This window comes from Halyomorpha halys, unplaced genomic scaffold (genome assembly GCF_000696795.3).
Source record: "Halyomorpha halys isolate HHAL.00 unplaced genomic scaffold, Hhal_1.1 Scaffold1589.1, whole genome shotgun sequence".
NCBI classification, from domain to species: Eukaryota; Metazoa; Arthropoda; class Insecta; order Hemiptera; family Pentatomidae; genus Halyomorpha; species Halyomorpha halys.
The window spans coordinates 54,967-66,778 of NW_027114669.1; the positions used below are offsets into that span (position 1 = coordinate 54,967).

The 11,812-nt window shown below is 38.3% G+C and overlaps 1 protein-coding gene across 4 annotated transcripts in view; it reads left to right on the forward strand.

The window, feature by feature from the left end:
* Nucleotides 1-11,812, forward strand: part of LOC106690138 (N-acetylglucosamine-6-phosphate deacetylase) — an 83,754-nt gene that overhangs the window by 14,235 nt on the left and 57,707 nt on the right. For all 4 annotated transcript variants that reach the window (XR_001344536.3, XM_014435462.3, XM_014435464.3 and 1 more), the window contains 3 exons: nucleotides 1,957-2,091; nucleotides 2,595-2,724; nucleotides 9,547-9,635. Coding sequence is in view for 3 of the 4 variants with exons in the window: in XM_014435462.3 (XP_014290948.1) it covers nucleotides 1,957-2,091; nucleotides 2,595-2,724; nucleotides 9,547-9,635 (354 nt within the window). In the remaining variant the exon portion in view is untranslated. The remainder of the gene's footprint in view (nucleotides 1-1,956; nucleotides 2,092-2,594; nucleotides 2,725-9,546; nucleotides 9,636-11,812) is intronic.

An 11,812-nucleotide genomic window follows, 5' to 3' on the forward strand; every position in this document is an offset into this window, starting at 1 on the left:
TTGGCGCGACAGAACGTACAGTTGAACTCCGAAGAGCATTTCGACGCGTGGTGACCCGACCTCAGGCAGTTCCGGCACAGACCGGATGACTTGATAAACTCGCTACGTTCCTGAGGGGTCAAGGCCAGAAAGCGGAAGCACCACCCCAAGAGGTGCCGCCCCTCGCAACGGGGACAACGTTCTGTGCCGGGTGACTGACGACGTCCCGATCTGCCAGATTTCCCCGGTGACGCGCGCCTAGGCGGCGACCCGGAGAAACACGGTCCTTCGTGCCGACCTTGCTGGCAAGCAAGGAGATTCCGCCCTTTTCTCTACCGACAGGCTTGGCGCGTGGAGTGTCGGAATGAGGCTGCATATCGAGTTTGTGAGACAGCTTACACGCCATCAATCTCTGTCTCACGAACGCTATGATCTCATCGACGGTGGGGAACTCGCTGCTTGCACGGGCAAGCTCGAAGTGCCGTCTGGTGACGGGGTCCATGGCTCGGAGAGCTAATGTGGACAGGATGACATCCGTTTCGTCCTCTAAAACCAAAGCCCGAAACGACTCGACCCCCTTACCAACCTCGGCCAAATATGATACGTATTTCGCACGTTCTCCGCCAGACGTGGGGCATTTGTAGTTCAAGACCCTTTGCACGCATCTTGAAGCGAGAACGCGCGGATTATTGTATTCACGCATCAGAGCGTCCCAAGCCGGCTGATAGGAGCTGGCATCGAAAGGAAATCCGGCTAGCAGCGACGCGGGGGGCATTTTTCAAATAATGCATCTTGTTCACGGGAGCCAGTTGCGTGTTGTCGTGAACAAGAGCGATTTCAGGTTGGACGTAACGTATTGAGAATCGAAATACAACGGAAAATGGTCATCCTATATTGCGAATAACGAACTATGAAAATGGAACAAAACGTTTTGCTAACGGAGAGCAAATCCTGCCGCCCACCCTGAAGAACCCAATCTTAACGACAGAAGGATAAGTTAACGAACGGATGCGAGGTTTAAGGATGCGTTCGAACGATTATTTTTCGAACGGATGCAACGGGGTGGGCGCCTACGTTTAACTGTACCGAGGTTGTCGGGTTTTCGATTGGTCCGATTCGAAGCGGTTGCATCATGCTGTATGAGGAGGGAGATGCCGGTAGACGTGCTATTCGAATACGTCCCCATTACGACTTTGCCGAGTACCGTCGGCAGGAGATATAAGTGACCATCCCCGAAGGCCTTGTTGGGAGCACCAGTAACTAGGCGGGGGTATAGGTCAACGCCTATGAGCAAATCGATGGGGCCAGGAACGCGAGGTCTTCCGGTGTCCGCGGAAGGGGGGGGCATCAGGAAATGAGACCCCCGACCCCGACTTTATATAAATCCAAAAATTAACCGTGAAAATCGGATTACTTAAACAAGTACTCCGACAACAAGTGAAAATATATTTTTGTTAATCCAAACCAGAAATCAAATGAAAAGATTGGTATATTATTATCCCACAATTCCACAATAAGGGCCCAGTATTGAAATAAATTAGACCAACTAAGAGGCTATCTTGTCAATTAGTCCAGGTTAGTTAATGAGTTAAGAGATAAATCAACCCAAAATCCACAACTCTCACTCTGAAAATTACAGGACATTTGAACTAGGTTTTGGTAAGAAATTTACATGAAAACTAGTGATAATTCTATAAACAGTGTGGAAAGAAGATGCAGGGCTACTTTGGAATTAAGAGGATACTTTCATCTGATATTGCAAAATAAAAATTAAGTTAATTTTTTGTAACTAATAAAATTTATGGTAAAACAAAAAAAAATGCTCTCTAACTACTTAAGTAACTTAAGTTGTTGAGATATTTTTATTGGATTTTAGTGAAATCCTAAAAATAATATTCGAGGAGTAAGATGACAAAATTGGCTTAAAGTTGCTTATTTGAGCTATCCATCATAACAAATTATTTACTGTATTTTCAGGTGCTGCGTTTACTTTCGCCAAGAAAAGGTGGTTTAAATGGAGCTAGCATTTTAGGAGCCCATGTTGAAGGACCTTTTATAAATAAAAAGAAAATGGGGGCCCATAATGCTGAATATATATCTGATTTACCAAATGTAAGTGACCTAATTCATTTTTAAAATTTACATTTTTTATCGTATTAAATTAGCTCCCCAATGGGCATATACTTCTTTTTAATGTATGTTCAGATATCTTAATTTGCTTAAATTCTCTATTTGAACTAGAGAACTCTAACCCAAAAACTGGTGAAGCCAAAATAATCAGAGAGAATGTCTTTTAGTCTGACAATTCTAAAGTTAAGGGTAGCAACACTCAAAAAATGCCTATTTTATGATAGTTTCATTAATCAGGAGTAGGTGTGAATGGATACTAGGACTATTAGAGATTGTACTCCATAAACATTTGATGTAATTTTTACCTAGTGGTTGTATTTTCTTGATAATGTTACATTGTTTTTATGAATGAGTATTATTTTTCTTATATTTTGATGGATTAAAAAGTAGAATGAAACATATCTGATGTGAAAGTTCTCGTGGAGGTAAACTAGTTCACTTTGTTTAGAAAAAAGTTATATTTAAATGATTATTGTTTTTTCTAGGGTCCAGGAAGCATATTGGACATGTATGGTGATTTAAGTTGTATAAAGGTGCTCACTTTAGCCCCAGAACTGGAAAATAGTGTTGAAGTGATCAGGTGGCTTGTGGAGAAAGGAATTATTGTTTGCCTAGGTTTGCTTTCTTTAACTTTTGACTTAAAATGCATACATGTGCTTACTAACTTTATACTGTTATAGTGAAAGTTATGAACGCAATATTATAAGGTTTCTTCAACATATTTTCAATAAATCCTTAGTCTTTCTTTTTACTTGAATAATGTCTATGAATTTTGAGAAATGTATTTTATATTTCTTATACTTGTAGGTGATTAAAGTGAGATTAAGGTGGAGGAAATCCTTGCCATACCTTGGATTTGGTTGTAATGCAGGTGTAGGTCTGGTCTCAATCTCTTTAGTCTATTAAAAAGTCCAAGTAACTATTTAGTTAGCTAGGCCAGATCTTTGTCCTGAAACAGATACTGAAAAAATGATAGGAAATAAAAGCCTTATTTCTCAATTTCAAAGGAGCCTATGATTCCGTAGACAGACACTGCCTTTGGAAGATCATGACTCAGCTGGAAATCTCTGGGAAGTCAGTAAGACTGACAAAAGTGTGTACGAATGATCCTAAACACAGTGTCCTGATACAAGGAGAAGTATCTGAAGCCTTTGAAGTCAGAACAGGTCTGAGACAAGGAGATGAACTCTTGCCAATACTGTTCAACTTAGCCCTAGAAAAAGTGATTAGAAGAACATCACACAAAAATGGTGGGGTACATGTCGGAATGAAACATAAAATCCTGGCATACGTGGACAGCATTGGGGTTATAGGAAGTAACCATGGAGGACCAGACATGGAAGGACTTGCAAAGATTTAGAAAAGACTAAGAGAAGGAGAATAAATTGGCTTACAAGCAAATAAAGATAAAACAAAGTATATGATTGTAAGCTGACAATCCACCCTAACAACATAGTCTGCATGAATGGCAAATCATTTCTGAAAATAGACAGTTGCAAATACCTCGGCTCCACTATTACATCAATAAATGAGCGGACTGAGATAGACCAGCATATAATAGACGCGAACAGAGCCTTATTTTTTCTATCAAAAATACTGAAATCTCGAAATATCTAAAGCTAAGGGTGTACAATGCCATGATAAAGCCAGCTCTGACATACACCTGTAAGACTTGGGCTCTTAACATCAAAGCAGAATTGAGTGATTTGAACAGAAAGTTTTCTGTACAATTACAGGAACAATATAGGATCAGAGCATTAACTCATGGAAGAGAAGAACTAACAGTGAACTGCTTGCAGAGACTGGACAGTTAATGTCTCATGATATGAAGGCAAGGAGGTTAAGATTGGCGGAACTTGTGGTTCGAAGCAATCCATCAGGACACTCTACATTACAATGAATGCCACTAAAGTTGGCAAAAGACAACATGGGCCAAAAACCAGATGGATAGACAGCAAATTGGAAAGCGGTAGCCCAAGACAGGCAAGCATGGAGAAGGCTGGTTCTGGTGTCTGTAGAGTGAACAAAAAAAAAATCGATTTTTTAGAATTTCTTTCCTCAAATGATTTAAATTTTTCTGCCCTTGTTATTCCTTGGCACTCCATAGTGTTGATTGTTGGTTTCGTTTCTCTTATACTTGGATTATTTATGTCCACAGTTTATGGTCCATGGTGGTTTGGCATAATGTGAAAATTGAAAATTATCAGAATATAGGATTAGAACTCCCAATATTACCTGTATACAGAGGTTTTATTAATTTTGTGATGTAATCTTTATCATCCTCCTCCGGTAGTGGTGCTGACAGATGTGTTGCTATTGATTATTTTGTATATCCTAAGTATAGGGAAATGTATCATTTTTCTTATTTTATTTTTTCACTCCAGCCTAAAAAGCAATATTTTCTGCCAACCTGTTCTCACTCAGTAGCCTCAGAAATCTACAGAAGAGCTTTCTAGTGGTATAAGGGCCCTTAAGAAATTGATTAGAATAAATCTATTTAGTTTTTTAACACCATAAAGAACTTTGTTATTTCTTCTAAAAGAAAAGTCATCCTTATTCTTCTTTTGGCATAGCTACCAAAACTGATGCCACATTAAGGCTAAGGTGCAACCCTTTTCAACCTGTCTATCTGCCTTATCAATTCCAGTTATATCTAAGTATTTGGGTACCTTTGAAATCAAACGTTATTGACTTTTACAATTTTTAATGAAATGCACCAACCATTTTTAACTCAATGTGCCAACTGCTGCCTGGCTGTTTTATACCATATTGATTGCCTGAACCTTAGTCTAATATACTTTGGAAAATCTTCTTAATGAAATGGTAATGCCTATTCGAGGTATATCCATCGTATATATTCCTTCCTATGAGCCTTGGTCAGGAATTTGTTCATATGATTGTAAATTTAATTTTTTTTTTCTTTAGACACGAAACGGCCTTATAGACCATGTGAATATCATTTCTTCCCAACTTTCCCCACCCATTCCCCTCCTTTCCTTTCTTCCCACCTCTTCTTCATTCTTTCAGACTGCACTCTTCTTTCTTCTTCACTCCATACTGTATGAAGCATGCCCTCAACCGAATCGCCGGACACACTTCACTTTTGGTTGGCTGGTTGGGTTGGAGTGGACTGTATAATTGAAAAATGAACATGATTAAATGAAAAATAAAATTCTATTGTTTAAGTTACAAATGGTGTAGTGGGTGGCCGAAAGAAAACATTTATGATTAAATGGTTAGTAAAATTTTGAATGACAGGGCTATGGAAATTGTAGATCTAAAATTGAGGTGGTTGATGATGATTACTATGTGGTGGTGAATGTTAATTATTGCCATGTGGACTTACTTCTTCTTTCCTCCCTCCGCATCTCTAAGCCTCTCTCCTCTCTGCTTCCGAGAACAACTCCAGGAGTTCTACTCACTCATGGTAGATTCCTCAGGAGACACAAAGAAAATGATGCACTGCTTCTCTGGCTGAAGACAAGATGGCTCTCACTCACCTTAGTCTGGGTTGCTTCTCTTCACAGAGAGCGCTGGAGGAGGTGAGATTTGGCTGTTGGCCACATGGGGCGCTAATCCTATACAGCCTTTTCGATTCAACCTTTCGGTTGCCGTAGGTTACCGGAACACCATACTCTCCCCCTTCTCACTTCTTTGGCACTCACAAGGACCTTTATCTTCCTTAATTTTTTCCTATATTCATCTCTATTGAGGCAGTCTCGACTTGAGATTCCTAATTTCCCTGTTTATTTCTTTGTCTGCTTAATGTAACCATGCTTAATGACCATATGACCGTAGAAATGCAGCTTCCTTAACCTAATGTCTGTTTCCAGGTCATCCATTTCTCTTTATAATTCTCTGGTTGGGCTCAACCTATATCCCTCCGGTAACTTTACTGGCCCATAAATCCTCCTCAAGATCTTCCTCTCTATTCCCAAACGTTTCCTTAAGCTAGGAAGAGAAGCGGTCTCCATTCCATACAGAATTATCGGTTTGACAACCGTGTTATAGTGTCTTATTTTTGCTCTTATTAACAAACCTTTTTTCAGTATTAGTTACTTGTGGCAAAGCTGAGTCTTTTCATCTTGACCAACCTCTACTCCATACCTTTTCTCTCAGACCCATTACTACAAATAATTTCCCCTAAATACTTGAAGCTATTTGTGACCTTGATTTCCCCATACTTTGTTTTAACTGTTTTTTCCCAAAAGTTTTGATCCATAGTCATCAGCTCTGTTTTTTTGAATGATATTTGCAAGGCGACTCTTTCAGCTATTTCTTTTAGGGAGTTTAACTGCCCTATTGCTTCATCTGCAGATTCCCCCAGGAGGGCCACATCATCAGCATACGCCAGACAACTTACTCCAACGTTATTCTTTTTGGTCCCTAATTTTGCCACCGTGCTATTTTCGACCCATAACTTCCATTACTTTATCCAGCACTACATTGAACTGTACCGGGGACAGACAATCCTCCTGCTTGAGCCCTGTCCTGACCGGAAAGGGCCCACTGATGACTCTTGGAATTTCACCTTCGAGGTCGTGTTGGTTAGCGTTTGATCAACTAACCTCCTTGTCTTTCTGTCCACTCCATATTCTTCCAGAATCCCCAGTAAAGCCATCTTATTCACAGAATCGTAGGTCTTCTTAAAGTCCACAAAGGAGATATAAAGATTCTTGTTCGCCCTGGAGTTGTAGTAATTTATTAGTAGTTTCAGACCCAGAATTTGTTCCTGGCATGACCTTCCTTTCCCGAAACCCCCCTGATATACCTTAATCATCGAATCCACTTGCAGATTTAACCTACTCAAGAGTGCCCTAGAAAAGATCTTGTAATTTACAGACAACAGGGAGATCCCCCTTTTGTTTTTGATATCCGTTCTTGGACCTTTCTCGTGCAAAGGGTGTATAACTGCAGTCCTCCACTCATCTGGAATCCTCTCCTCCAGCCAAACATCCATCATCAGCTCCGTGACCCTCTTCTTGAAGTCCTCCCCAGTCATTTTCCATATCTCCGCTAACACTCCATCCTCATCTGATGCTTTGTAGTTCTTGAGGGTCGCTATTATATCATCTATTTCTTCGTCATCTGGGGGATCTGACTCCATTCGCTCCACAGAACTTTTCCAAGTTGTCATTCTCTCCTGCGGTTCTTTGCAGTTGAGCAGGTTCTCAAAGTATTCACTAAAGATGTTATAGTTTTCCTCACTGGTTTGCACTAAGGTCCCATCCTTCCCCCCTCAACATCACACCAGAAGGTGTGAAACCTCTGATCCTTTGTTTGCATGCTTTGTAGAAAAGACTTGTGTCATTCTTCTTAAAGTTCTTTTCCATTTCATCTAATTGTGAGATTGAGGTGAATAGGGTATCGGCCTACTCCCCCGAGTCAGGTGGAGGGATTGCCTTCTCATAGCTTCCTTACATGTTTCCCCAATCGAAGTGGCTACCTAGGGGAGGTGACCCTAGGGTGTGAACTGTCATTGACCTTGCTCTATCGTATGGGGGTGAATGTAGTGTGCTGTAATCTGTGTAAACGTATGAGGATCAGTGCACTGTTCCCCCAACCTGAAGGACCAGTGGCTATCTGCGGTACTATGACCAGGCAATGGGGCTGCTATCTCCCTACCACTAATGACTCTGATTTATGAAGCTAAATATCAGGATTTTCTTTAAGAGTTACTTGGCCTAAGGAATATGTAGCTTGCAACAACCCCTTCTACCTTTATGATTCCACATCATGGGGTATTTAAGTTAAGAGATTCCGACTCCAAGATCTGAGTGGTTTTTACTCCTTCTTCTCAGACATGAGGTGGCTGCTTGGATGATAAGCTGTATGTATGAATAAAATTACAGAGGGACTTGATGAATATCTTTTTGGATTTTTGATGTCATGCCAAATATTGGTCAGGCCTGAATTGTTGGATTGTCAATTCCAGCATATGTTATGGTGACCCAACTCTGCTTAGCAAATACAAATAAATGGGCTTAACACAGTGACTTATGGTGTTGTATCAGCTGCCTATCTTGAAGCATCATCTAGCTTGTAAAAGATGAGGGTATTCCCTATCCCATTACGGCGAAAACATTTTCTGAAGACATTTATGTAGATGCTATAATGTCTGGTGTTGATAATATTGAGACAGCCTTGGAACTAAAACTATAACTTAAAATTTATTAGAAAAATGAGGATTCACGATTCACAAATGGTCCAGCAACTCATTAGAATATAATCAAGCTTGAACATTTCCTATCAAAAGTATACTGTCAGTATATTACTAATTGATCCCATGGATATTCAGCTCTTGCTATTTTTAGAGCCAAAATAATTCTTCAATGTATATGGAAGGTTCACATTGATTGGGATGATAAACCAGAACAACAGCTGATTAAGGAATGTATGGAGTTTTCAAGCCAGCTGCACGATATTATAATCCCCAAATATGTGCTTGCACGTCATAAAAGTTGTAAGGAGATAGTAGGCTTCTGTGATACATTACAAAAGGGATTTGCAGGAGTTATATACTTAAAGTCACTTTTACAGAGGAAAAGATCAATGAATTTGTTTTAAAACTGGCTCTTTTGAAAACCATATCAGTAGGATCAGTAAATAAAATAAACAAAATTTAAATCTAAGGATTGTATATTGTACTACTTTTATTTTTATTTTGTTTTTGTATGAGTGATGTTATTTTTATTTTTATATTTATCTTGAATTGGAAGTTTATAGTTGGGCAAATAACTCTTCAGTAAAATAATTTTTATATATTAATAATGCCAAAATATGTTTTGATTTTATCAGGATAATTAATATTTATTGATTTTATATGGGACAGACAAAATTTGACAAAATGGTCCGTTTTGTCCTCAGAGGACAAAACAAAATCCACCCTGGCTGTAACTTTTGTTCTGTGTAGAGAACAAAGTATAATTTTGAACATAAAAGATGAAAATAAAATTAAAAATTTCAATTACTTGTCATTATGATGTCCTGAACATTGTATAATGTTATCAAGGTCTTTATTACATCCCAAAATATGATGTCCTGAACATTGTATAATGTTATCAAGGTCTTTATGACATCCCAAAATATGATGTCCTGAACATTGTATAATGTTATCAAGGTCTTTACTACATCCCAAAATATGATATCCTGAGTACTGTATAATGTTATCAAGGTCTTTATCCCAAAATTTGTGTATTACTTGAAAATTCAATTTATTAATAAATTTCTTCACAAAACACTTTGAAGAAGTTGAGAACCTCTGCTCAACCTGTGTAATATATATTTATACATGATGTGTAAAATACTATGTATTTCTTCAATGAGCTTGTACTTGAAATAAATAATTCAAATAAACAATCTATTTATGAGACTAACATTTACATTATGTGTGTATTTCTTTTTCCATTCCATAGTTTTAATTATTTCTTGTTCTAGGGCATTCAGTAGCTGATGTAGAAGTAGGGGAAGAAGCTATCAATTCAGGAGCTAGAGTTCTTACTCATCTATTCAATGCAATGCTTCCAGTATAGTATTATTTAATAAACATTTTTTAAAAATTATATTAAGATTTTTATCTCCAAAGATATTTTATATTATATTAAGATTTTTATCTCTAAAGAAGAAAGATTTGTCATTTTTTGAGGATATTAACTGAAGGTGAAAGAGAGAGAGACTTAAAAAGAATTTTTTTTATGATATGGAGGTAGTATTACTTTAGATTGTAATTTTGTTGTTTATTTCACTTCTCTCTCTTTTTGCAACATAACATATTTCTCCTGTCTTAAAATTTAAGTCCCCACAGTTCAATATTTTATCTTTTTGATTTTCTAAGGGTGAATCATAGTGTGTGAATTTACCCTATAAAATAGAGAAATGCATTATTATTTTTTGTAGTATTAGTTTTCCTATTTTATAATCTAAGTCTTATTTAAATGCACAGTGTTACTCCACAGGCAACTGTTTCATTGTCAAATGCTGTGAAGTATTAGTTGATGTGTTATTTTTAAAGTGAAAACATAGAAGCTAGAGTTCTTAAATTTAAAGTGAATTAAAAAAATTAACCATCAGCAAAAATGTATTACAATGGCAATGCATATTAAGTTCAAACTTTATAAACTTTTTAGTACTATATTAATGATTTATTAATTTTTAAATAGTTTAATAAATTAAACTTTTCATATTTTTAAAGACTATTTCTTGAAAATTCTATTGCAAACTGGAAAGTAAAGAGAAATTTTGACTTAATTTTAACCTCTCATGGAAATTAAAATTATTTAACATACATTATTTTTAGTTAAAGAAAAAAAAATTTTTAAAATACCTAACTAGTTTGGGATTTTGTATTTATACCTAATAACAACTAGATTGTACTGATATGTCTGTGATCTAAGAATGATTCCTCATTGGAGACATATCAGTCCACAATCCTTGAGCTAGAATATCTATGACTTTCTATTCTTATTATTTTCATTACTTTGTTGTTTTTTGAACGCTTCGATAGGGTAGGCCATCGCGATTTTACTGAATGGGTCAACCGCTGTTAGCCACGACTGTTTTTCATTAGAGTAGATCGTCCACTTGTACCGATTGTAAAGGTTTGAGTGTGGAGGGTGTGGTTACTTGTTCGGCTACCGGGGGTTGGCGATCGTACTGGGCCTGTTGACATATGTCGCACGCTGCAATACAGTCACCCACAGTGCGCCTCATAGATTTCCAGTAGTAAAGTCGCACAAAGTTTCCTCCATACCCCTATGATTTGTTTTGCCTGCGTGGTGGTTGGCAACGAGTTTTTGTTGCGCCTCTGGGTCGGCGATTGTCTCTACCAGCTGTAGACATCTAGTTAACGAATAACCCACTCCTACGCGCTCCTGTCTCCACAGTCTTTTGAATTTGTCCGCTATTACTTTATTTCCTACGTACACGTGGCAGCTGCGGCCGGGTCTCGCGAATTCCGTGAATATATGCTCCAGTTCATTTTCCTCTAATGTAGCGGGGGCGCGAATCAATATAGTCGATAGACTCTCCTAAACACTCGCCCTTATTTCTGTTCCGGCGGCCTGTTTCGATTTTATAACGATTTGTAACTTTTTATCGTTGATTATCTCATCAATTTCCGGAATTTCCGCGGGTCTGTCTGTTGGTGTTGCATTTCCATCCGATTCACTCTGAACCGATTCGCTCTCCGCCCCCTCGCGTAGATACCTTAGCGCAAACAGTTTGACGGGAGCTTCGTCGTCCTCAATCGCGTTCATCACTAGATCTCGCGATAACCAATCGGCCACTACATTGTCGACGCCTTTCTTATGCACGATGTGGAAGTTATATGCCGCGAGCCTTTCTTTCCACCGCGATACTCGTGCTGACGATTCCTTCAGTGATAGATTTCCAGTAGTAAAGTCACTTCAGCGCACGGTTTCCTCTATACCCCTATGATTTGTTTTGCCTGCGTGGTGGTCGGCGACGAGTTTTTGTTGCGCCTCTGGGCTATTGGTTCAAGAGGGTCCGTTTGATATTGTTATAGGACTCACAATATCACTAATCGTGTGACGGAAATTCGGAATCTAAAGGATCCCGGGTTTCGGCACCACTTACGATTAGACTGAAAGAATATCGTAAAATAAAAAGGGATTCGAGCATAGTAATGACACAAGGTTACTTAACAACTAACCTTTATTATTTTATGTATTTAACCTTTATTATA